The 26,885-nt window shown below is 36.5% G+C and overlaps 2 protein-coding genes across 3 annotated transcripts; both read right to left on the reverse strand.

The window, feature by feature from the left end:
- Positions 1–720: 720 nt before the first annotated feature.
- cox18 (cytochrome c oxidase assembly factor COX18) lies at positions 721–6,051 on the reverse strand. 2 transcript variants are annotated; one of them, XM_079391359.1, is made up of 7 exons: positions 5,834–6,051; positions 4,784–5,211; positions 3,234–3,334; positions 2,542–2,708; positions 2,314–2,429; positions 1,547–1,654; positions 721–1,009 (listed from the first exon to the last, which is right to left on the reverse strand). In XM_079391359.1, the coding sequence occupies exons 2-7, from the start codon at positions 5,198–5,200 to the stop codon at positions 842–844; spliced, it is 1,077 nt and encodes a 358-aa protein (XP_079247485.1). In that variant the 5' UTR covers positions 5,201–5,211; positions 5,834–6,051; the 3' UTR covers positions 721–841. The 2 variants fall into 2 exon arrangements, with proteins under 2 accessions (XP_079247485.1, XP_079247486.1); XM_079391360.1 differs by having other exon boundaries at positions 5,934–5,975.
- A 3,373-nt stretch (positions 6,052–9,424) lies between these two features.
- On the reverse strand, positions 9,425–26,497 carry LOC306853730 (putative carboxypeptidase X1). Its single transcript, XM_079391361.1, has 13 exons — positions 25,853–26,497; positions 24,034–24,143; positions 23,595–23,734; positions 23,414–23,498; positions 22,401–22,551; positions 22,127–22,215; positions 21,141–21,264; positions 14,888–15,084; positions 14,495–14,674; positions 14,091–14,385; positions 10,372–10,511; positions 10,177–10,279; positions 9,425–10,087 (listed from the first exon to the last, which is right to left on the reverse strand). The coding sequence occupies exons 1-13, from the start codon at positions 26,361–26,363 to the stop codon at positions 9,777–9,779; spliced, it is 2,436 nt and encodes an 811-aa protein (XP_079247487.1). The 5' UTR covers positions 26,364–26,497; the 3' UTR covers positions 9,425–9,776.
- Between the last annotated feature and the right edge of the window lie 388 nt (positions 26,498–26,885).

Consider the following 26,885-nt stretch of genomic DNA (forward strand, 5'->3'; position numbering starts at 1 on the left):
AGCCCAGGTCTCTTAAGTCTCATGTGACAGGGATTCCCAAACTTTTTTAAACCAATGATTTCCAAATTTGATGATGATCCCCTTTCATAATTTATAAGGGCAGAGATACATTTATACTGAACATACTGTTTGCAAAATTAAACAACTTCGCTATTTTTGGCTTCAAGTGGTTCAAATATAATTTGGAAAATATATATTTTTTCTTATGCTGTTAGAGTAGAATATTAGATGTACAAACATGAAGAGAATCACTTGTGTGTATAAATACAAAAAAGTTTTAAGCATATGTACACAACCATTCAAAATTTTTTTACATTTTAGTTGTCAAATAAATGCTGTTCTTTTGACACTGAAGAGTGGAGTAAGGATGCTGAAAATTCAGCATTGCAACTATTTTAAATTGCAATATTTTTTCAAAATATTACTGTTTTCACTATATTTTTGATTAAATAAATGCAGCCTCACTAAGAGACATTTCAAAAACATTAAAAAATCTTACCAACCCAAAACTTTTGAACAGTAGTGTATACTGTACGTAACCGAACTACAACCCTTACACTTTTTTTCTTTAAAAAAATGTGTCATTTGTTTCTGATAGGCCAAAATCGTAAGCCAAAGTGTGAGCAAGTGATGCTGGCTTTAGCAAAAATGGAGACATTATCCTTTTTTCACAAATAACTTTTAACATCAGCTTAAAATTATACAACTCAGAGTCTCTTTCCTAAAGCTGTTTTTTATTAACATATCTGATGGATGAATCCACCACTACATACACAAGCATCTACATGCTCAGTTCACATTTTCAGTAGCTGATGCTCTAATGTACAACATCCACATCCATCTATTTGATGTATTTGGCTACAAATGCAGCTGCAATGTCCTTATATGGTGTTTCAGAGTCTGAACGCGTTGGAGGGATCCGACAGAAGGCCCGGAAGCGAGGGGATCTCAGGAGCAGGTTATGTGCCAGGCCAACACAACTGGAGCTGAGCCAGTACAGAGACATGGACTGCGAATTAAGGAAAAAGAAAGAATAAAAATCATCAGGAGTCATTTAAATTTCAAATTTCTATTTGACTTTTTGAATTCAGAGAGCTGTTTTTGTAAAGCATTCTCAACTTGAGAAACTTCCCATCTACTGCTCCTACGTAGGAAGGAGACACAACACAAATATGTCTATGACGGCCAGATAAGCACAAGACATCGATTTGTACATCTACTGAAGATATCACAGCAAAGTTGTACAACATCTCAGCCCTTTTTAACTATTCTCAGGTGGGCTTCAAAAACAACCCTCAGTGTGCCCCCTTTTGTCGCAAGATCAAATACCTCAGAGCTCTGGGTAAAAGGGTATATCTGTGCAGGGACAATAGAGATCATGTATCACTGCCGTCTTTTCTTTTGAAAAAACAACATCACTTGAAAACGTGAGTGATATTTATTCATGTCATACAAGTTGAAACCTGTCCAGACCCTCGCTTAACGTAAAGTTACTGTACACAGAGACAGCAGATGATGTTTGAATGGTGTTGCTGAGGGGACTTACTGACGGGACTGTGGCAGCTATAGGAATCATCACCAGAGATATTCCTCTGATGAAGTTAGTCACATACTTTTGGAACTTTGAAGGCTCTAGCTGTCTGAGGGCGAATATCTGGAAAACAGTTTGGAGGGGAAAAAAAATTAAGAAAAACATTCATTGGTGAATAACAGAATCTCATAAAACCTATCAAGGACAAGTAATATTTTTACCCCAATTTTAAAATGAAAATAAATAAATATAACATTATAATAGATTAGACTTAGACAAATTATTTGATATTATATTAATAATGTTGCTCAAACAGTAGACACTAGCAATGCTAAGGGCAAGGGTTCAATTCCCAAGGAATGCAAGAACTGATTAAATATTGACCTTGAATGCAATGTAAGTTGCTTTAGATAAAGTGTCTGCCAAATACACATTTAAATGTAACTTATATCATATTATTATGGATTTTATAACTTAGATTGTTATTAAGCAATTAATCAAAATAAACAAAAACAAATAAATACAATAAATTATAAAATGTACTTAAATTGGTATGCTGAGAATAACATTTGTTATTAATTAAATTAAAACATTTGAATAGAATTTTAGTGGTCTCAAATATCTGAACCCCACTGTATATTCATTTCTGACTATAAAGAGCACATTGCTGTCATAGTCAAGTTTCAAGTGCTAGGAGTAATTAAACATAAAAATTAATGTTAGATTGATTTTAAATGACATTAAAATGATGTAGCAAGTCCTAATCTGGAGAACCGCCTCACCTCTGTGATGAGCAAGTTGATAAGACCAAGAGAAACTGGCATGATCCAGGTAGAGTCTGGGAGAGTGAGGTCAGGGAACCACAGAGCGCCACCTGTTGCCAAACCTGCTTCTGATGCTGATGAATGTACAGAAATATATACATTAGTATATTAAAAGCATAGGGATGCACTGCTAAATTCAAACAACAATAAAACACATGGAACAACTGACAGATGGATGTGACTCACCGAGGGGAACATGTCCCATTCCAAGGCTGAGATTACGCAAGGCCAGAGACAGACAAACCCACATGGGCAGCTGGACCCAGATCAGCAAACTGGCCTTGAATGGGTGGCAGTTATCTCGAACATAAAGCTCAGACACGATTCGTTTCAGATTCTTCTTGAAATGAAACCTGTGGATGCATTTATAGTAATAATTCAGTGGCTAACTAAGATTTGGTGTAACTGACAAACATATTAAAAATATCTAAACATATATAAAAAAAAATACTAGAGAAGCACAATTGCATTAGATATTAGAACTGTTTTTAATATTGCATATACGTTTAATATTTAATTATAAATTTGATTATGTTTAGGTTTAAAAATAGTTTTAAGTTTTACAGTATATATTAAATATTTACTAATGTTTAGAATGTTCTTACCCCAATGGTAAATAAAATTTTGTTTTAATAAAAAAAAATCTTGATTACTTGTAAAAAAAAAAAAAAAAGAAAAAAAAAAAAAGGTGAAAAACATCTCTTTAATAAATATCTATTTTCCAAAACCAATTTGCTTAAAGTAAATTAAAACAATGTCCTTTTTTTTTTTTTTTTTGCAGATAAATTGGATTCCTTACTTTCTGAGACTGTTAGTATGGACTTTTCAGAACTTTAACCCAAGACACAGCAGATGGCATTAGAATAATTCTTTCCTACCTGCACGTTTTCTCTGACCAACCCTTCTCTTTGGCTTTTACAGAGATCTCAAAGCGTAACTGGCGGGCCAACACAGCTATCTCCTTCTGCAGAGCTTCAACCTAGCTGGGGCAAAAGGGCACAAGGTTACTCTTTTCCAGCCAGAAGTCTTTTTTAAGTCTTTCCAATAGAGTCAAAGTCCCTGGCCTATGAATGCATTAATTCACTGTCCACTGCCACTGGGACTCAAATCCTAAATACGGCCTGGATGGACCAGTGTTTTGACTCAGTTTAACAAATTACTAAATTCTTCAAATACAGACAGCCACATGCATATTCTCATGTGCATTTGCATTTCATATATTAAAAGGACAACTGATTTGGCATCTCTGCTTGTGTTTAGATATCAAAACATCAGTTTAAAGAGATGGTCTGACACACTACAGCTAATGTTCTCACACTGTGGGACATCAGTAGGGGAGGAAAAAGGAGGGGAGTCACATTCTTTTTCTGTTTCAATCCTCCTTCTTGGCAAGAGCAACATACCACAGCTGGGAGACAGTGGGCGAGAGAGAGACTCTTAATAAGGCACATGCTCTCCAGTGTTTACTCTGTGATATCTGCTGACCTCCAAGATGTGCCTTACATACTGTACAATGTGCAGATAAACAAATAAATTCATATGAGAAAGGGCTGTTTATTCACATTAAACCTAGTCAGAAACCAACTCTCTCATTTTGCAACCTTATTGAAAGGGATAAATCGTGGAAAAAATGTTTCTTGTACTTTTGAAACCTGACTTTGATGTGCCAGTAATTCCAAAGCTGGAACTCAAATAACACTGAAGAGATGCCAATTGTAGGAATAATGGGAAATGGGAAATGAAAAATGAAAACAAAAAGAGAAATAATGATATTCTAAAAAGAATACATCCTTTTTTTAAAAAAGACAAAAATTGGCCCATGAAAAAAGTACAGTGATACGATCATCACAACTTCGACTACCGTTCATAAGTTTGTGGGCAGTAAAGGAATACTTTAATTCACCAACAATACATTAAAATGATTAAAAATGTCAGTTCAAAACTTCTAATCTTTAAAGATATCTATTTCAAATAAATGCTGTTCTTTTGAACTTTTTATTCATTAAAGAACCTTGAAAAAATGTATTCACAAAAATAACAACATTGATAATAATAAGAAATGTTTCTTGAGCAGCAAATCAAGATATAAGAACTATTTCAGAAGGATCATGTGACACTAAAGACTGCAGTAACAGCTGCTAAAAATTTAGCTTCGCCATCATAGGAATAAATTACATTTTAAAGATATTTAGCTAGAAAACTTTTTTAAATTGTAAAAATATTTAACAATATAACTGTATTTTTGATTAAATAATTGCTGCCTTGGTGAGCATAGGAGACTTCTTTCAAAAACATAAAAAAAAATCTTTCTGACCCCAAACTTTTGAATGGTTGTATATGGCTACAAACAACAACAACATCAAAGCTAACATGATTTTACACAACCAAATATCCATACATGTACAATAATTGCAGTTTCTAGCAAGACCTTTGCAATGATGATGGACTGATAGATTCCCAGGGGGAGAGTGATAGCAGTACGCAGGGCCAGTGTCGTGCACATGATGCTGGCCCACCACGGCAGTCCTGTCATCTGTTGAGTGGACACGAGGAGCTGCTCCGTGAGGTATACGGGGGTAGAGTCTGCAACGCTCTCATACCAGCTCGGTCGGTCTGTGGTTATAGTTCTTCTGGGCTGAAGCCCCACGGTCAGTGTGATGGAGGCATGGCCAGCTAAGAGGGGTGACCTGCAGCAGAGAGGCCGGATACTGTGAGTCCTTGAGTCCAGATAGGAGGAGCCCTGAGATACGCTTCTGATGTGAGGCCTCAGTTTTGCTAGGCTTCCATAGTGACACATCCGTAGAGTCACAAAGGTCATCGACCTGGTAAACTTGATCCATATCATTATGGGTGAACCTTTGAAGAAAAAAAAAACAACAATAGTGAAGGATCAAGGAAGTGTCTCAGCAATGTCTGCACACAAAAGCAAAATCCTTTTTTCCAGTTTTGCGGACATTAATTATCCAGCTATTCTAAACCACACATCCTGTTTTTTTTCCCTTCAAAAGCATCCTGCATTTGTTTTTGCATGTCTAGAACTAAAGCAATTGTTGTAAGTATGGCATATGTACACCATGGCATGATATTAACATGCAAATATTCATTGCTCATTGGTTGTTTATGATTAAAGATTAGTTTATTGTGTCCTTTATAATTTATTGGTTGGCATACATCATAACCTGCTATGTTTCATACACTTTACCTCTCTCTTGACACACAAATTAAATGCCATGTACGATACATTTCATATTTTATGTTCTGGATATGGTAAAGAGATCTTGCAAATCTCTTTAAAATAATATCGTACCAAAACAAACTATTCTAATAAGATACAAAAATGGCTATTATTGTTCAAAATGATCAATTTAAAATGCTTATCGAACTCTAATAAACAGTAATTAAAAATAAAATAAAAAATCAGTCAAAGTTAACACGTTTAACCTGGTCAGACTGTTACAAAACGTAACAAAATCCTTACTTTCGTTTGCGGTTCCAAACTTAAGATAAGCAAGTTGTTTATCACATCATTTGCGCGTTGAATATGTATTAAAACATTTTATTTTTCCCAGTATATGTACCCTTTTCATTCGGAATGTCAAAATGAGCATGGCAAGTCGCTTGAATATGACGTCGTGTATGTCGCAAAACATTTGTGTCACTGAATCGCTCGTTTTATATTTAAAATAAATCATTACGAACGTATGACACGCATTACAAAATAAAGAGTAGATTCAATGTATTCTAAAAGCGTATTTAATTATTTTTCTATAATTTTGTCCATTGTTGAAATCTCCCAAAGCACCTCAGCGCCATCAACAGAGAGGGATAATAACGGGCCAGGTTCATTCATCATGCTTAGTTATTACAAAAGTTTATTTACTAATGATTCCCGTTTCATCTGGATCTCTGTAACTACTCGTATTTGGATAATACGAATGCTTGTTATATGAGGCATGTTGATCTTTGTATTGCTTATCTTGACACATGTGTTGCTAGTTTTTGTGACAACAGTCTCCTTCAAAAGCAAAACACCCAAGTGCTAAATCATACAGTATCAATATCATACATACTTCATTTCAGGGAATTGCTAGCGTTATAAATAACTCTTCAGCAAATATTTAATCTGATATGTATGGAAGCCCGTTTCCGCCAATGAATAAAAAATAAAACAAGGTAATTGCGACTTTTTATCTCACAATTCGGACTTTTTTTCTCGCAATTCTGACTTTATAACTCGCAATTCTGACTTTATAACTCGCAATTCTGACTTTATAACTCGCAATTCTGAGATATAAACTCGCAATTCTGACTTTATAACTCGCAATTCTGACTTTATAACTCGCAATTCTGAGATATAAACTCGCAATTCTGACTTTATAACTCGCAATTCTGAGATATAAACTCGCAATTCTGAGATATAAACTCGCAATTCTGACTTTATAACTCGCAATTCTGAGATATAAACTCGCAATTCTGACTTTATAACTCGCAATTCTGAGATATAAACTCGCAATTCTGACTTTATAACTCGCAATTCTGAGATATAAACTCGCAATTCGGAGATATAAACTCGCAATTCTGACTTTATAACTCGCAATTCTGACTTTATAACTCGCAATTCTGAGATATAAACTCGCAATTCTGACTTTATAACTCGCAATTCGGAGATATAAACTCGCAATTCTGACTTTATAACTCGCAATTCGGAGATATAAACTCGCAATTCTGACTTTATAACTCGCAATTCTGAGATATAAACTCGCAATTCTGACTTTATAACTCGCAATTCTGACTTTATAACTCGCAATTCGGAGATATAAACTCGCAATTCTGACTTTATAACTCGCAATTCGGAGATATAAACTCGCAATTCTGACTTTATAACTCGCAATTCGGAGATATAAACTCGCAATTCTGACTTTATAACTCGCAATTCGGAGATATAAACTCGCAATTCTGACTTTATAACTCGCAATTCTGAGATATAAACTCGCAATTCTGACTTTATAACTCGCAATTCTGAGATATAAACTCGCAATTCTGACTTTTTTTCTCACAATTGCGAGTTTATATCTCACAACTCTGACTTTCTCGCACCATAGCAAACCACTCTCCGTGTAAGGCTTTTGGACGCGGTTGGACAGTAGCCTACCATTACCGCCGGGCTTTCAGACAAAACATTCTTCATTTCTTTATAGTTCTGAGTTTGAGGCAGCTTCTATTGCGTTATTTTAATAACAGCTGTCAAGTAAAGCGCGTATTATTGTAACACGAGAGTGGATATATATATGAATGCACGCAGGTGGATTTCCTTCACTCTCGCATAAAGCGCGCTTTCATCTCTATGTTCTTGCTAGAATTATCTTATCTCCTGTATTTAATGTTGTAAGATATCGACCAATCAAGACATCCCCAATGAAAATTATAAATAAATTATAAATAAATGAAAATTATTTAGTCAATTATATATGAAGAATTCAGATGCAAAAGCTTAAATGCCATCTGAAATTTTCTTCTAAAATTAGTATTTTTCGTTTATATTCAGTTATTTTACTTTAATGACAATGAAAAGAACCTGTTCCTGAGAAAAATGCTCATTTTAGAATAACATTTCAGATGGCACTTATGGCTTTTGCATCTGAACTCTTCATTGACTAAATAATAATAATAAAATTAATGAATCCTTTATTTATAATTTTCATTGGGGATGTCTTGCTTGGTCGATATCTTACAACATTAAATACAGGAGATAAGATAATTCTATAGCAAGAACATAGAGATGAAAGCGCGCTTTATGCGAGAGTGAAGGAAATCCACCTGCGTGCATTCATATATATCCACTCTCGTGTTACAATAATACGCGCTTTACTTGACAGCTGTTATTAAAATAACGCGATAGAAGCTGCCTCAAACTCAGAACTATAAAGAAATGAAGAATGTTGTGTCTGAAAGCCCGGCGGTAATGGTACTGTCCAAACCGTGAGCGCAAAACACAGAAATAAAGAATAATGAGTAATTTTTATGTTTGTTCAAAAATCATATTCGGACGCAACATTCATCTAGTTCAATATATAGTTCAGCTAATTGAACAAAGTACTGCAAAGCCTTACACGGAGAGTGGTTTGCTATGGTGCGAGAAAGTCAGAGTTGTGAGATATAAACTCGCAATTGCGAGAAAAAAAGTCAGAATTCTGAGAAAAAAAGTCAGAATTGCGAGTTTATATCTCCGAATTGCGAGTTTATATCTCAGAATTGCGAGTTATAAAGTCAGAATTGCGAGTTTATATCTCAGAATTGCGAGTTATAAAGTCAGAATTGCGAGTTATAAAGTCAGAATTGCGAGTTTATATCTCAGAATTGCGAGTTATAAAGTCAGAATTGCGAGTTTATATCTCCGAATTGCGAGTTTATATCTCAGAATTGCGAGTTATAAAGTCAGAATTGCGAGTTTATATCTCCGAATTGCGAGTTTATATCTCAGAATTGCGAGTTATAAAGTCAGAATTGCGAGTTTATATCTCAGAATTGCGAGTTATAAAGTCAGAATTGCGAGTTATAAAGTCAGAATTGCGAGTTTATATCTCCGAATTGCGAGTTTATATCTCAGAATTGCGAGTTTATATCTCAGAATTGCGAGTTATAAAGTCAGAATTGCGAGTTTATATCTCCGAATTGCGAGTTATAAAGTCAGAATTGCGAGTTTATATCTCCGAATTGCGAGTTTATATCTCAGAATTGCGAGTTATAAAGTCAGAATTGCGAGTTATAAAGTCAGAATTGCGAGTTTATATCTCCGAATTGCGAGTTTATATCTCAGAATTGCGAGTTATAAAGTCAGAATTGCGAGTTTATATCTCCGAATTGCGAGTTATAAAGTCAGAATTGCGAGTTTATATCTCCGAATTGCGAGTTTATATCTCAGAATTGCGAGTTATAAAGTCAGAATTGCGAGTTATAAAGTCAGAATTGCGAGAAAAAAAGTCCGAATTGTGAGATAAAAAGTCGCAATTACCTTGTTTTATTTTTTATTCATTGGCGGAAACGGGCTTCCATAGATATGAGCTCTTTTCACAGTTGGAAATATAGCAGACAATATATAAACATTTAATGAAACCATTTGACAAAACATCAGTTCCAGACTGAGATGTTGTATTTGCTCTTCTATGCACAAATATGAGCACATTTCCAACGATGGGGTTATTTTTAATAGTCCATTTTATCAATAAACGTTTAGTTTGAAACATTTTTTGTGTAAAATTTACAGTACACTGCAAAATGTATCTGCTGTAAATGTATAATGCACAATGTATGTTACCACAGGAAAGGGCAACTTACAGGCCCTCTAAACTGCATTTGCCTGTGACATTGATAGATTAATCCTGTACTTGGCCGGCAAAACAGGTCAAAGGTTAAAGGTCAGTCTAGTTGCGGGCCTCCCTAGCCCTGCGCTGCTGTGACGCCCTGCGTTGATTAATAAGCTTAGTGCTGGCACGCAGTTTCCGTATGCGCAGCTGCCTCAGTCGGAGCTGTAGGTCTTTGGGAATCTTGCCTCCCTTGGCCAGGATCTCTCTCAGACGCTGTTTTGGTGTCTTGGTGAGGTGGAAGTCACATATAGTTGGGTAATGCTCGTACTCGACCCTGCAACTTCGTGTAGTTGGGAGATATCCCTCTGCGGTCACTGTGATATCATAGTCGCCTGGGTTCAACAGACGCCAGAAATCCCCATCAAAAGCTGAAATAGGATAGGAGAACATTTTTGCTTATTTTGTAGCTGCCTGAAAGTATTTGAATGATTGTTTTAATCATTCTGAATAGCGTTACCTGATCTTATGTGGTGGTCGATGTCGTCTACTTTGATGATGGCATCAGCGATGCCGGCTTCAGTGTCTTTGTCCTTAACCACTCCTTTGATTCCTCTGTGCACCTGTCATATGGACAAATCAGTGTTTGCATTGCATCTGACACATTCAGGTGTTTAGACGTGGTTAATGACATTTTGTATGTAATATGTTGTACCTGTTCCATATAGACAAGGAGAGATTCTTTATTGCTCTCCCATTCTATGGGCAGTTCACTGGCATGAGGGAACTTATCACAGGACAGCTCCACCGTCACCTCAAAACAGTTGGTGTGCAGGTAACTAAAGTCATTCATACCTACAGATGAAGTCACAGGCAGAGTGAAGCAATCAGGGTTAATATTCTCAGACACTACCTTTCAAAAGTTTGGAGTCGGTAAGATTTTTAAATGTTTCAAAGAAGTATCTGTGATCTATGCTGCATTTATATTAACACAATGAAAGCAGTAATATTGTGAACTATTATTACAAACTGAAGTAACTGTTTTCTGTTTTATTATATTTTAAAATGTGATTTATTCCTGTGATGCAAAGCTGAATTTTCAGCATCATTACTCCAGTCTTTGGTGACATATGATCCTTCAGAAATCTTTCTAATATGCTGATTTAGTCCTCAAGAAACATTTCTAATTTTTATCAATGTTGAAAAAAGGTGTGCTGTTCAATATTTTTTTAAACTGTGATGCCAATTTTTTTTCAAGATTGTTAGAATGTTCAAAAGAATAACATTTATCTGAAACCAAATTATTTTGTAACATTATGTATGTCTTTACTGTCACATTTGATGCATTTTAAGAAACCTTACTGACCCTAAATCTTTGGTAGTGTGTATTGGTGAAAATATTTATATATATTTTGAACCCTGAATTTTTATACAGCTTTCAGATGATGCAGAAATCTCAATTTAAAAAAATTGACATTTAAGACTGGTTTTGTGGTCCATGGTCACATATATAAAAAACACACAAATACAGTATATATTTTTAAAATATTTACATGTATATATTTATATAATTTATATTATATATATAGATACATTTAATATACAAATATAAAATTTTTCTTAAATATATCCATGCATTTTCTTGTATTTATATGTACATAATAAATATACACAGTTCACACACATATATAATGTAAACAAATCTTTTATTTTGGATGCGATTAATCATTTGACAGCACTAATATATATATATATATATATATATATATATATATATATATATATATATATATAGTCATTTAGCAGACGCTTTTATCCCATATATATATATGTGTGTGTGTGTATATATATATATATATATATATTTAGTCATTTAGCAGACGCTTTTATCCCATATATATATATATATGTGTGTGTGTGTGTGTGTATATATATATATATATATTTAGTCATTTAGCAGACGCTTTTATCCCATATATATATATATGTGTGTGTGTGTGTGTGTATATATATATATATATATACACTCACACAGTGCCCTCCATAAGTATTGGAACAGTAAAGACAAAATTGCTCTGTTGGCTGTGGAGTCAAGACATTTGCAAATATGATTAAAAGATGAATATGAGACAAAACTACAGAATGTCACATTTTATTATTAGCCGTTTCAACGCATACATGTTTTACCAAATAAAAAGAACAGCACTTTTAGAGTTCATCCCACTCATTGATGTGAGCATAAGTATTGGGACAGTTGAACATAAGGCAGATATAAAAGATTAAAAGCTATTATTTAGTTGCAGATCCCTTGCGCACAATCACAGCAGTGAGTCTGAGACCCGTAGACATCACCAGACTCTTGGTCTCATCCTTTGAAATACTTTCCCAGCCTTTAATGCAGCCAATCCCAATTGTTGCTTGTTTTGGGGAGTTTACTCTCCTCTCCAGCTGGTGAAATTCATGTTCAATCAGATTTAAATCAGGAGATTGACTTGGGAAATCTAAGACTTTCCATTTCTTTGCCCTTATAAATTCCTTAACTGAACTGGCAGAGTGTTTTGGGTCATTGTCCTGATGCAATATGAAGCACTTCCCAATTAATCTGAATATGATAGAGGGATGAAACTTGCTGATCTTCTTAGCTGGTAAAACATCTATGTGTTGAATCACCCAATAATAAAATGTGACATTCTGTAATTTTGTCTCATATTCATCTTTTAATCATATTTGTAAATGTCTTGACTCCACAGCAAACAGAGCAATTTTGTCTTTACTGTTCCAATACTTTTGGAGGGCACTGTATATACAGGTCCTTTTCAAAAAATTAGCATATTGTGATAAAGTTCATTATTTTCTGTAATGTACTGATAAACATTAGACTTTCATATATTTTAGATTCATTACAACACAACTGAAGTAGTTCAAGCCTTTTATTGTTTTAATATTGATGATTTTGGCATACAGCTCATGAAAACCCAAAATTCCTATCTCAAAAAATTAGCATATTTCATCCGACCAATAAAAGAAAAGTGTTTTTAATACAAAAAAAGTCAACCTTCAAATAATTATGTTCAGTTATGCACTCAATACTTGGTCGGGAATCCTTTTGCAGAAATGACTGCTTCAATGCGGCGTGGCATGGAGGCAATCAGCCTGTGGCACTGCTGAGGTGTTATGGAGGCCCAGGATGCTTCGATAGCGGCCTTAAGCTCATCCAGAGTGTTGGGTCTTGCGTCTCTCAACTTTCTCTTCACAATATCCCACAGATTCTCTATGGGCTTCAGGTCAGGAGAGTTGGCAGGCCAATTGAGCACAGTAATACCATAGTCAGTAAACCATTTACCAGTGGTTTTGGCACTGTGAGCAGGTGCCAGGTCGTGCTGAAAAATGAAATCTTCATCTCCATAAAGCTTTTCAGCAGATGGAAGCATGAAGTGCTCCAAAATCTCCTGATAGCTAGCTGCATTGACCCTGCCCTTGATAAAACACAGTGGACCAACACCAGCATCACTGACTGTGGGTACTTGACACTGGACTTCAGGCATTTTGGCATTTCCCTCTCCCCAGTCTTCCTCCAGACTCTGGCACCTTGATTTCCGAATGACATGCAAAATTTGCTTTCATCCGAAAAAAGTACTTTGGACCACTGAGCAACAGTCCAGTGCTGCTTCTCTGTAGCCCAGGTCAGGCGCTTCTGCCGCTGTTTCTGGTTCAAAAGTGGCTTGACCTGGGGAATGCGGCACCTGTAGCCCATTTCCTGCACACGCCTGTACACGGTGGCTCTGGATGTTTCTACTCCAGACTCAGTCCACTGCTTCCGCAGGTCCCCCAAGGTCTGGAATCGGTCCTTCTCCACAATCTTCCTCAGGGTCCGGTCACCTCTTCTCGTTGTGCTGCGTTTTCTGCCACACTTTTTCCTTCCCACAGACTTCCCACTGAGGTGCCTTGATACAGCACTCTGGGAACAGCCTATTCGTTCAGAAATTTCTTTCTGTGTCTTAGCCTCTTGCTTGAGGGTGTCAATGATGGCCTTCTGGACAGCAGTCAGGTCGGCAGTCTTACCCATGATTGCGGTTTTGAGTAATGAACCAGGCTGGGAGTTTTTAAAAGCCTCAGGAATCTTTTTCAGGTGTTTAGAGTTAATTAGTTGATTCAGATGATTAGGTTAATAGCTCGTTTAGAGAACCTTTTCATGATATGCTAATTTTTTGAGATAGGAATTTTGGGTTTTCATGAGCTGTATGCCAAAATCATCAATATTAAAACAATAAAAGGCTTGAACTACTTCAGTTGTGTTGTAATGAATCTAAAATATATGAAAGTCTAATGTTTATCAGTACATTACAGAAAATAATGAACTTTATCACAATATGCAATTTTTTTGAAAAGGACCTGTATACATATATAAGAGTTTAAGACCTTTAAAACACTTACTGCCTGGCACCGTATGCCAGTTTGCTCCGTTGATAATGTTATTGTAACGAAGGAAGTCCTCATTGTGACAGGGCCTTCGGTCTGGGTTGGACATCACATGGTTGGTGCTTGCATAAACCGTGGCCAGCCAGCGGAAGAAGCTTTCATCGGGGGTGGGAGTGTGCTCTTTGGGAGCCCAGTCTTTGGTCATATCAAACGGGTATGTGACAACCAGCTCTCCTCCATGGAGGTTAGCGCTGAGAACAAAAGGTATAGTTTGCATCCAACTGATGACGGCTCTCGTTTCTGGAGCCACCTTAAATATAAGACCAAAATAATGGTGTATTTAAAATCTTAGGAGAATGATCATTTGAAGTCATTTAAAGATGAGAGGGGTGCTTGTTTTAATCAGTGAGACCTCATACCATAGCATCTTCTGAAGTATAGTGCTCTGGAATGGGAAAGTAGTGATTAATTAGTTTAGATTTGTCTGTTTCCAGCTCGATGGCATCCCACATCACTGTGTTCAGATCTGCAAAGTTGTGATTCATGTCAATGCCCTCATAACTATAGCGACCCAGTGCCCACCCAGATAGCTCTGAACCCTGTAAAACACAGCATGTTCACAAAACACAGGTGTTAGCTTGTTTGTGCTTGGTATAAAATGTAAAACACAAGATTAAGATCAAATAAATGCAGCCTTGGTGAGCATAAGAGAATGGTTCCTTCAAAAACATTTAAAAAACCTTTAAACGGTAATGTGTTAGTGGAGAATAATTTTGGAAACATCTGAATATCCATGGCTTTCTCCACTCTACCTTCTTGTAAGCCATTTCATAGCCATCAGGGTTCATCGATGGCAGTAGATGGATGCGTGTCTCTTTGACTAGGTGAACAATGCGCTGATTTCCACGTTTGTACTCCTGGCATATGTACTCCATCAGGTTGAGCAGTAGTTCCCTCCCGAGCACTTCGTTTCCATGCATTCCGGCCACATAGCGAAACTCAGGTTCACCTGCAGGGGGAGACAAAATGCCTTTAGATTGTCATGCTCCTTCACAGAAAATAGATTAAGTGTGTGCAGCTTTTAGAAGTGTTATGGTATACAGATGTACAGATTGGGGGCTCTGTTTTGAGAAGTGACTCCATGCTTTGCACAAATGCCTCTCCACCTCTCCTATAGAGTGTGCTAACAGAGAAGTCTGAAATGTTCAGAAGCTGCTTGTCTGTTTTGTTTTGAAGTTCAAAGTTTTTTTTAATCATAATTTAATCCCTAATGTGGGCCTTTTTTTAAATTAGTGCTCTCTGGTGGGAAAAACAAAATAGGCACAATGAAGAACATCTTAAATGTTAGGAAAGTGTCAAGATTTAAATATTGCCCTTTACATAAGTGCAACCAATAGACATTAAATTGTACTCTTTTAGCTTGTGATTGCAGGTGCACTTTTGTATTTTCTTTATTGGTAGTTGTCTTGGACTTTTGTCCAGTTGGCATGGATGTTTACAGTTTCGGATCATATTGTAGAAATACCCTTGTTGCAACTGATTCATTCATGTGATCTCAACATGGCCACCATTGTGTAAAATTAAAACAACTTTTTAAAATCATTAATATGACTGGAATCCTGATCTCATGTGGGTTTAGACCACTATAATAAACATTTGTATCAATTTATTTTTAGTGTAAAATTGGAAATGAGGGGAAAATGCTGTAAAACATTATGTTGTGTATATATTTTGGAGAATGTTAATAAATTAGAAGGTTAATAAAAAAATTATTTATTATATTTAAATTCATCTGTAGTTGACAGTTTCTGTCTCAGAAACGCCATTCATCCATTATATAAAATGGCCTTTTCCCATTATAATATCATGAAATTTAGAATACAATGATTTATTCCCAATAAAAACAGGTACATTTAATATTGGCTCTGAATTTTTAAGCAAAAACAGGAAATATGTGCAACTGAGCTGCATCTGTGCATATCTGACCAAGCTTGGCTGATTTATTTCTATAAATATTGATTCGGCTTGCAGCTTGCTGCCTCTTTATCAGCCAAGTTGCGTCTGTTTTGACAGTGAAACTGGGCGTCATTAGGTTCAGGTCCTGTGCAAGGTTAAATTCCCCCTCCTCTCTTTCTGCACTATTTGGCTAACAGTTGACTTATTCAGTCTCAGCAATCTGGCTCTCGTTAGCCTTGCTGAAAAAACATCATCCACCCCACCAGAGAGGAGGAATTTCCAGAGGAGTAACTAACTGAACTTTGACCCCCACATGCAGACCACATAACTGATATGCCATTGATTTAAATGCAGACAGGAAATGCATGAGTCTGGAAAATCCCTGAAACAACAACGCTCTTAAAAGTTAAGGTTCCAAAAGGTGGTTTTTGCAGCGATGAACCATATTTGGTTCCCCAAAGAACCTTTCAGTAAACAGTTCTCAAAAGAGACATTTATTTATTTTTTTAGTGTGAAGACGATTTAATGATCTAAATATCATTTTTCCATTGTAATGAACCTTTTGTGCAATAGAAAGGTGCTGTGGATGTTAAAGGTTATTCATGGAACCATAGAAGCCAATATTGAATTTATTTTTAAAGGAACACTCCACTTATTTGGAAATAGGCTCATTTTAAAACTCCCCTAGAGTTAAACAGTTGAGTTTTACCGTTTTTGAATCCATTCAGCCGATTTCCGGGTCTGGCGGTAGCACTTTTAGCGTAGCTTAGCATAGATCATTGAATCGTATTAGTCCATTAGCATCTCGCTAAAAAATGACCAAAGAGTTTCGATATTTTTCCTATTTAAAGCTTGACTCTCCTGTAGTTACATTGTGTACTAAGACCGACGGAAAATGAAAAGCTTTGATTTTCTAGTCCGATATGGCTAGGAACTATACTCTCATTCCGGCGTAATAATCAATGATAATGGCTGAAGAAAAACAAAATGAAGACTTTGGAGTGGCCTAGTCAAAGTCCTGACCTGAATCCTATTGAGATGCTGTGGCATGACCTTAAAAGGCGGTTCAGGCTCGAAAACCCTCCAGTGTGGCTGAATTACAACAATTCTGCCAAGATGAGTGGGCCAAACTTCCTCCACAGCGCTGTAACAGACTCATTGCAAGTTATCGCAAACGCTTGATTGCAGTTGTTGCTGCTAAGGGTGGCCCAACCAGTTATTAGGTTTAGGGGGCAAGCACTTTTTCACACAGGGCCATGTGGGTTTGGATTTTGTTTTCCCTTCATAATAAAAAACTTCATTCAAAAACTGCATGTTGTGTTTACTTGTGTTATCTTTGATTAATATTTCAATTTGTTTGATCTGAAACGTTAAAGTGTGACAAACATGCAAAAAAAGGGCCAACACTTTTTCACACCACTGTATGCATATATATATATATATATATATATATATATATATATATATTTTTTTTTAAACAGCGAAGAAGTGATCTTTACTTAAGAAATTTCTCTTTATTTAAATACATTCAATTATTATTAAAACTTTCTTAAAAATCTACCTCAGCTTAAGCTCTAAACTATAGCGAGCCCTTTTATATTACTATAAGGTTACAATTAACAAGAGAGTCCAAACTTTAAATTATTATTTGAGTATAATAATCAACACTCAAAAAAAATTGTACACAAACAAGTAAATTGCACATAATGCAGTTTTTAATTTAACTATTAAATGATAAAATTTCAGTTTGTTGTTGAAATACAGTGGGGGAAAAATAATTAGATCCCCTGCTGATTTTGTATGTTTGCCCACTGAAATGATCAGTCTATAATTTTAATGATCGGTTTATTTGAACAGTGAGAGACAGAATAACAACAAAAATCCATAAAAACGCATTTAAAAAAAGTTATAAATTGATTTGTATTTTAATGAGTGAAATAAGTATTTGATCCCCTATCAATCAGCAAGATTTCTGGCTCCCAGGTGTCTTTTACACAGGTAAGGAGCTGAGTTTAGGAGCACTCTCTTAAAGGGAGTGCTCCTAATCTCAGTTTGTTACCTGTATAAAAGACACCTGTCCACAGAAGCAACCAATCAATCAGATTCCAAACTCTCCACCATGGCCAAGACCAAAGAGCTGTCCGAGGATGTCAGGGACAAGATTGTAGACCTACACAAGACTGGAATGGGCACAAAGACCATTGCCAAGCAGCTTGGTGAGAAGGTGACAACAGTTGATGCAATTATTCGCAAATGAAAGAAACACAAAATAACTGTCAATCTCCCTCGGACTGAGGCTCCATGCAAGATCTCACCTCGTGGAGTTTCAATGATCATGAGAACGGTGAGGAATCAGCCCAGAACTACATGGGAGGATCTTGTCAATGATCTCAAGGCAGCTGGGACCATAGTCACCAAGAAAACAATTGGTAACACACCACGCCGTGAAGGACTGAAATCCTGCAGCACCCGCAAGGTCCCCCTGCTCAAGAAAGCACATGTACAGGCCCATCTGAAGTTTGCCAATGATTCAGAGGAGAACTGGGTGAAAGTGTTGTGGTCAGTAGAGATCAAAATCCAGCTCTTTGGCATCAACTCAACTCTCCGTGTTTGGAGGAGGAATGCTGCCCATGACCCCAAGATCACCATCCCCACCTTCAAACATGGAGGTGGAAACATTATGCTTTGGGGGTATTTTTCTGCTAAGAGGACAGGACAACTGCACCGCATCAAAGGGATGATGGACGGGGCCATGTACCGTCAGGGCCAGGGCATTGAAAATGGGTCGTGGATGGGTATTGCAGCATGACAATGACCCAAAACACAGCCATGGCAGCAAAGGAGTGGCTCAAGAAGCACATTAAGGTCCTGGACTGGCCTAGCCAGTCTCCAGACCTTAATCCCATAGAAAATCTGTGGAGGGAGCTGAAGGTTTGAGTTGCCAAACGTCAGCCTCGAAACCTTACTGACTTGGAGAGGATCTGCAAAGAGGAGTGCGACAAAATCCCTCCTGAGATGTGTGCAAACCTGGTGGCCAACTACAAGAAACATCTGACCTCTGTGATTGCCAACAAGGGTTTTTCCACCAAGTACTAAGTCATGTTTTGCGAAAGGGTCAAATAATTATATCACTCATTAAAATGAAAAACAATTTCTAACTTTTTTAAAATGCATTTTTCTCGATTTTTGTTGTTGTTATTCTGTCTATCACTGTTCAAATAAACCTAACATTAAAATTATAGACTGATCATTTCTTTGTCAGTGGGAAAATGTACAAAATCAGCAGGGGATCAAATTATTTTTTTCCCCACTGTATTTTTTCCCCCACTGACAGCGGCTGGCATAACTTGTTTCATAACAGATTTATTTAAACATACATTAAATAAGATATCACTAACAGGTAAAGTAAAATATAAGTATATAGTCTAATATTTTACAAAATGCTCTTCTCTAGACTTAATTTCTCTAGCGAACTAATGTGATGTTGACACTGAAGACTTGTCTGAGGTAAATGAAATGCTTTTGTTAAACATTTTGTTTACAAGCTGTTTTATTGACATCTTTCCACGGTTGAAACACTGATTAACCGATTACATGAGGCATGGGATGTTCATTCATGTTTATTTCACGTTAAAACTAATAGTAAAGAGGAAGCTGAGGCGTTTGAAATGAGGCGTTTATACAGCGGTCATTTATTGTTTGAATTTCCTGAAAAAATTGACATAATTTGAAAGAAGAGACTTTGTTTCTGATCAAAAGTAACAATATATAAAACTGGAAATTTCCAATTAAGTTCCACTCAGTGGTTAAAACAATGATGTATTTGTGCGGTACACATGCGTACCAAACTGAAAGACCCGTACCGAAAATTTTCAGTACGAATAAGTGTACTGTTATAGCCCTATGATATACCCATCAGACAGGCCACGAAATACTCTCCTGTGTAGAGCGCAGCAGTGTGGGATTTTTATATCCAGTGTTCTGGAAGTAGAAACTGAATATGAAAGGACTGTTTATGTGTTAAGAAAAAGCGGTTTAGGCAATAATGATGTTTAGGTATGCTATTTGGCCTCAGACATGATGCATGTGACTTGTAATGCTAGAACACATAAATGTACTTTCATACTCTTTTCATTTCATGAACACAGCTGACATAAAGCTAATCTATTTCCAAAGAGGCCATAACTTGTGGAGTCTTGTAGGCTGGCATTTCTCCACTGTGCCTGGTATTTCTCACATTAATTGGGTCAAATTTCCTCCTAAACAGAATTGCCACATGCTTTGATCCACTTGTGAAATGCTCTATGATTTTCTAACACACCGGGTGAGGCTATTTCTTCCCACTTTCATTCTCTAGACACTTTCTGAGGTCTGCCACCATGGCTTTCTGCGATTGCATCCCTGGCTCCAGCTTGCATTATGAGAGCTGGCAGGAGATGAGAAAACCACTGCCAGAGCTGGCAACCTCTCTCACTGAGAAACCAATCTCTAACCCACAGGCCAATGTAAACACTAGAGTTGCCCAGTGTAAATGGACAGGGCAAATCAGAGTGAATGAGAGCGAGTGAGAGAGAGGGGCAGAGGGTTTTTGGGCTATGTTCCAATTGTTCTCATTCCAGCATAAAAACTTATAACTGCACTCACATGGAATTTGTGCCAGAAAACTCTACTGATTTCCACAGAATTTGAACTCCAGTTATTTACAAAATTCTACACACCCTTGGTCCTTATGTTTCTTTAGATTAACACAATTTACCCTGTTTGAATTTCAAAGTTCCACACATTTTCTCTCCAAAATTTGCGTTGAAAATTCAAAGGTCTTCATATTCTGCCTGGTTATCTTTAGTCACAGAGATTTGCCACATCAATATCCTATAGCTTGGCCTTAAATTTAAACAAATTCAAAATCAAATTCAAATAAACAAATTTACTGAGTGTTTATATATCAGTAAGACTTGGCGTATAATTCAAACACATGTTGAAAGCAAGTTAAAGAAACACTTTTTGGTCTAAAATTGTGCTTGCATAAAATTATATTTGTCAGGTTTATACATGATTACACAGAATATTGTTAGTGGTGGGTTAACTTGTGTTGGGACTCAAACTCACCCAGCTCATGTTTTCCTGGATTGTCTGAGATTTCCATCACGTACAGTTTAAGGCCCATGTAGCTTTTGCCAATGCTGTAAATGCGGGTGATATCAGGACACATCTCGTTCACAGACTTCATGAGCTGAAAGACAAATGATTATGCTCTTTTTTTTAATAACTTATTCTCACTTAATGTACTCTAAGGACACATCACATTAAAGTGACAGTAAAAGTGACAAAAGTGAATTGATCAAACATGGTTTCTTTAAAAAAAATGAAGCAACACAACAGTTTTATAGTAATGAGATGATAATAATAACAAATGTTTCTTGAGCAGCATGTCATAATGATAATTTACATTTCGAACTATATTAAAATAGAAAATGTTTACTTTAAATTGTAATAGTTTCTCACAATATTACTGTTTTCACTGTATTTTTGATTAAATAAAAGCAGCCTTGGTGAGCATAAGACATTTATTTAAAACACTTTAAAAATCATACTGACCCCAAACTTTTGGACAGTAGTGTATGACAAAGTGCATATTTTCCTTCAGATTATCTTTCTGTATGTGTATATAAATGTGGTTTTTGTTACCTGCCCGCAGGGATGTGTTAATGTAGACACTGTTGCATAATAGTGGTCAGATTGACCACAAGTGATCCGCAAGGCAGTGCTTACATCCTGACGTGACAATCTGGAAAATTGTTGGTTTTCTCGCCAGGGTTGGTTATTAGATCATGCGGTCTGACTGAAAGACCATCTCTATCAATCTGAAGTGCAATGTACTAGCATGTAGGGCTGCTGGCTTTAAGTAGCAATTGTTTTTTTTTATGATTCACCTATCTTCAATAAGCAAAACAATATACTCCATTATACATATGTGGGAATTCTATAGAGCCTGATATATCATTTTTAATCTGCAGTATGTCAGTGGGTTTCATCATTTCAGATTGACAAAAGCAACAACAAAACAAGGTAAGAAAATGTTCCGTCTTTCTCACCTTCTTCATCTCTTTGTAGTTATGATGTCTGAAGTCCAGTTTGTCCTTGGTGCCTTCCTCAGCTTGCCATGGGTAGATATTGTTTGGATCTTAAAACACATTGCACAGTTCATAAATATTACTGTGCCCACATTTAATTCACAGTAGTATATTGTTACTTATGTTCTTATCAGTTTGAATAATGCATTGTTTTCCTTAGACCTGTGATCTCCATGATATGTCAAAGAAAGATCTTCCATATGTGAGATGAATGAAAGGTTTGTGTTTGGCATACCTGGCAGCTCACAGCCCATAATTTCTGCTCTCAGACAGATGGTCCCATTCTTAAACCAGGTCTGAGGGTTAATCCGTATGTATTGTGCCACTGCCGGCTCGGGCAAAATGGCCAAGACTGGTGTTTCACTGTCCTTGTTCCCCTCAAACACCTGTTAGCATAAAATAGCACTTCTGGTGAGTGATCCTGATCCTATTGATACGATCCAAATGACATTTGCCAGTGGCAGCTGGCACTGCACCACATTCTAGTCTATGCCCAAGGAGGGCACACGAGAGGCTGGCACAGCGCAGTCCGCAGTGGGCAGGCTATTCTTTTCAAAAGAGCCGCTTAACCCTGCCAACTACTGCCAGCGCCTGCCTCCAACCTCTGTTAGTACAAACCACCCTGTGCCAGCTGGAAACGCTGAATGGATATAATGATGTCACAAAGATACTGAGGCTAATATACACCAGCAGCAGTCAATGGCACAACCTACTGTCTGGAAAACAGAGCTTATTTTAGATTATCTCTGTTAAATGGAAGGAAAACTGTAATTCAGCCTCAAAATTATGCTGAGTAGGGTCATATAATGAGAAATACTGTTATTCATGATTCTTTTTTTTTGACAAAAGAACTTGGCAACCTGCAATTGTTACCTTAAAAAGTGATTTCTACGTCATTTTACTTATAAACTTACTGTTTAAGTATACTGGTTAAAAAAAAAAGTAACAATTAAAATTTTTGAAGATTTCTGAAGACTGGAGAAGGGCTTTTGACAATTCAACTGCATTACAGGAAAAAAAAATACATTTTGAAATATATTAAAATAACAGTTAAATATTACTAAATTGGAATAATATTTCATAATATTACTGTTTTACAGTATTTTTCATCAAATAAAGCATTGGTGAGATCTCTTTCCAAAACATAAAAAAATCTTTATTATTTCACATTTATTACTTTTTACTGGTCGTGTGGAAAGTACAAAAAAGACAATTTCTTTTTACACTTGATAACAGAGACCAACATACCACCTCTTCTGTTCCATTCATGCATGGCTTCCATTTAATGGTGTCATTGCTAATTTGAACCTTAAAGGTTTCTACAAAGTCCAGGCTGCAGAATAAAAGGGGCATATTGTTATTAATTGGAATTTACTATTTGTTTTAATTATGGCATTATGGTAAAGAAATATATTATAATATGAAGTACCTCCATATAGAGCTGCGACCCTGTAGTATAACTGCTGTGAACCGTGTGAGCTTCTTGGCATCTATCTGTAACCACTGGTTCTGGTCTTTATACTGGGCACACCAAGCTCCATCATAGATATCGCCATCCTCCACACCAGACTGCAGAAACAAAACAAAAAACAATGAAACAGTGGTTTATGTTTATCTGAAAACCACAAATGGGCAAATATGCTGATGATAATGGATACTATATTTATGGAGACATACACACTGAAACAGTGAAAAGAACAGAATTTATTTGAAATAGAAATCTTAACATTATAAATGTGTTTACTTTCACTTTTGTTCAATTTAATGTGTACCTGACTCATTGCTAAATAATGACTTCCTGACCCAGAACTTTATAGGACGTCAGTGTGTATACATATATTTAAGGTTTATTCTGTAGTGTGGCCCACCTGTATGTTGAGTCGGCCCCTGTGTGGCCCCAAGCCCATACGCTTGTAAGAAGAGGCCTGAATCTGCGAGTCTTTAACTTTCAGAGACTCCAGACCCAAAGGAGGACACTCTGAGAAAACAAAAGAGATGATTTAAAGTGGAGGAGGGAAATAGAGAAAAAGAAACATTGTGTGCTCCTTAGAGTTTTGAGCCAAGTGAATTTTGAATGCTATTTCTAAAAGAACTGTTTAGTAATCAGTGCATAAGATTTCACATTCGGTGCAGCTGCAGCACAGACAGGAAACTGTTGTTTGAGGAGTCCAGTGTGGCGCATCCGCTTTTCAAATACTTTCTCCCTTCTCTACCAGGCTGTTTTGTAGTGTTCCTGTTTTTGAAGCCTTCAGGATCCATTCTGGAAACACAGATACCACTGTGGAAAAACTCCTATTCACTATTGCAGGAACACCCAAACGTTTTCTGTCAGCTGAACCCATTTGACCTAAAATAGTTACTTCAAGTGAATTTTTCAATAAATTAACAACACTTTCACATTTTCAATTTTTTCTGATGTCAGTTAATGGTTGCATGATATGCAGATAAACAAAACATTTCATCTTATCAGAAATATCTTGTTTGTTACTGGTTAGCATTATTGTAGCTGACAGAGCCTATTGCTTTTGAACTTTTGTATATGGACATCATGTAAAAGTGATGAGACTCAGTGAGAGACGAGCACATCTGGCTCTTGTGGGTGAGTAAGTCTGATGGTTTGTGGAGTCAGCATTCCTCACCAATTCATCTGAAAATGAGGAGATTTCCTGGCAATGCTGATGTTTAGATGACCCAATTACTGTGACCAGGACTATTGTCTTGCTGTCCTTTAAACTGTTTTATGCTCCAAGTTGATAGACAGCAGGGCTGAGATGCCGCTGGGCTCGTCTTTAAGAGGTGTTTGGAGAGGTCTGGATGTAATTGGGCTTGTTATGCAATCACCACCCCCTATAAATCTGCTAAAACACCCCGATTTCTGAGCTTAACAGAGAAGTTGAAGAGAACAAGAGCTGTTGCTTGTGAAGTTTCATTCCGACGACTGCTTTGTTTAAAGTGGGTTCTTGAATGGGTTCTTTCATAATGAAGACGTCAACTAGCTTTATAATCCTAGCAAATCTCCTGTATATGTCCTTATTTTAGTTCACTTGCTACAAGATACATGACGGAAACAAAAAAAAGTTCCCATAATCCTGACCATAGAATTCCTGCAGTTGAATATAATCTATGGAAAATCATGCTTTTCAGCTCTGTGGTTTGTTTGGTTAGTGGAGAAAACTAGTTCACTGACATGTGACCCAATTGGCCTTTGAAACAGGAAGTGGACTATTAAGTGCAGTGTTTGAATATGGCTGGAATTATGTAACAATGCTTGCTTGCATATTTATGCAGTTTTCTTTTTAGCATGGATGGATGGACAGATGATGCATGCAAAAATATATAGATGAATGGAAGTATAGATACACGTATAGACAGACATTATATTATATTAGTACAATTATATGTTACATTAATAGCATTACTACCAAAACCTGTGGTTCTTCACTTTGTCTTCTAAACTCTTCATTCGACTCTTAAAAATGATTTATTTGTAAATTGTTAGAATTCTAACTGTCCATTTTATTGCAGTAATTTTTTAAAATACAAATGCATTCACAATGTAATGCAACTGTAATTGTATAAATATCATCATTATAAAGTAATAGTTTCTATATTATAATATTTTATTTAAAAGTATAATTTTATCCGTTCATTTACAAAAATGGAAACAAGAGTGTCACATTTACTTACCAAATACCGGTGGTTCTTCACTTTCTTTTGTGTTCCAAACTCTCCGATCCACGTTTTTATCCATGTTCTCATTCAGGTCCTCTGTGTTGAAGCGCACTGGGGTGGTCGTCGTTTTTGTGGCTGGTAGTGTTGGCTTTACTGGCCTTGTTGGTTTCAAGGTGCTCGCCTCAGTCCATTTCACAGTGGGCTTCAGAGTTTTTGAGGTACCCTTAGTTGACTCGAATGGCTTCACTGTTGTGCGTTTGGGAGCTCTGGTGGCCGGAGTGGGTTTAAATGTCGTGGCTCTCTGAGGTTTGGTGCTTACCTTAGTAGGTGAGATGTTTCCATAAGTGCTGGTGGTCCTGTATTTAATACGGGCTCTCCCGCTTCCAGTTGCAGATGATGTTTGAGTGTAATTAAAATTATATGATGCAGTTATTGCTGATTTTTTAAGAGAAGGTGAAGTAGTTACTCCTCCAACTAAAACAACAATAATAGTTAGCAAAGATAAAAGTATAACGCTTGGTGCCATGGTTCCCTATTTAGTGCCTACTATAAATCTGAGCCCAGATATTTAGCTCTGTCTGAACACATAAACCCCGTAATGTTGCAAAATCACGCGCCACTAGTGTTGCAAAGCGAATGTGAGACCATATTACTGTGAATAGAGGGAGAGAGAGTTTGAGGGGAAAATGAGTGCCATACACTTTTCTTTGCACATTTCTAATTTTTTCTTCTTGGGTTTTCTGTTCCTGTGTTTTTGTTAAAAATACACTATTTTGAGCATCATGATATTAATTATTTTCCTCTCAAAAAAGTTGAATATTTTTAGTCCCAATTAATAGGATTAGCGCGCCATCTAGTGGCGATAACAGGCCAGACTGGAATAGTTGATTAACAATGGGCAAAACTCATGCGATTTGTTGTTTAAGACCTGTTAGGTATATTAAGTGCTATTATCTAACATACAATTAATCTAGTATATTTAAAGTACAACATATGTCTGTTTAAATGTCTGCTCAAATCCTGCTTAAATGGTTGTTTTGGCCTATTC

This window comes from Barbus barbus (assembly GCF_936440315.1).
Source record: "Barbus barbus genome assembly, chromosome: 33".
Lineage (NCBI taxonomy): Eukaryota > Metazoa > Chordata > Actinopteri > Cypriniformes > Cyprinidae > Barbus > Barbus barbus.

Bases quoted from the DNA above. Each gene is read 5' to 3' on its own strand.
- cox18 (XM_079391359.1), bottom strand. From the start codon at position 5,200: ATGATATGGATCAAGTTTACCAGGTCGATGACCTTTGTGACTCTACGG. The intron at 2,430-2,541 runs GTGAGTCACATC...TACATTCATCAG, and splicing joins AATGGGACATGTTCCCCTCG to CATCAGAAGCAGGTTTGGCA. The intron at 1,010-1,546 runs GTAAGTCCCCTC...CTTAATTCGCAG, and splicing joins TAGCTGCCACAGTCCCGTCA to TCCATGTCTCTGTACTGGCT.
- LOC306853730 (XM_079391361.1), bottom strand. From the start codon at position 26,363: ATGGCACCAAGCGTTATACTTTTATCTTTGCTAACTATTATTGTTGTT. The intron at 22,552-23,413 runs GTATGTTGGTCT...TTATGCTAACAG, and splicing joins TGAATGGAACAGAAGAGGTG to GTGTTTGAGGGGAACAAGGA. The intron at 10,088-10,176 runs GTAACGCTATTC...ATCCTATTTCAG, and splicing joins CGACCACCACATAAGATCAG to CTTTTGATGGGGATTTCTGG.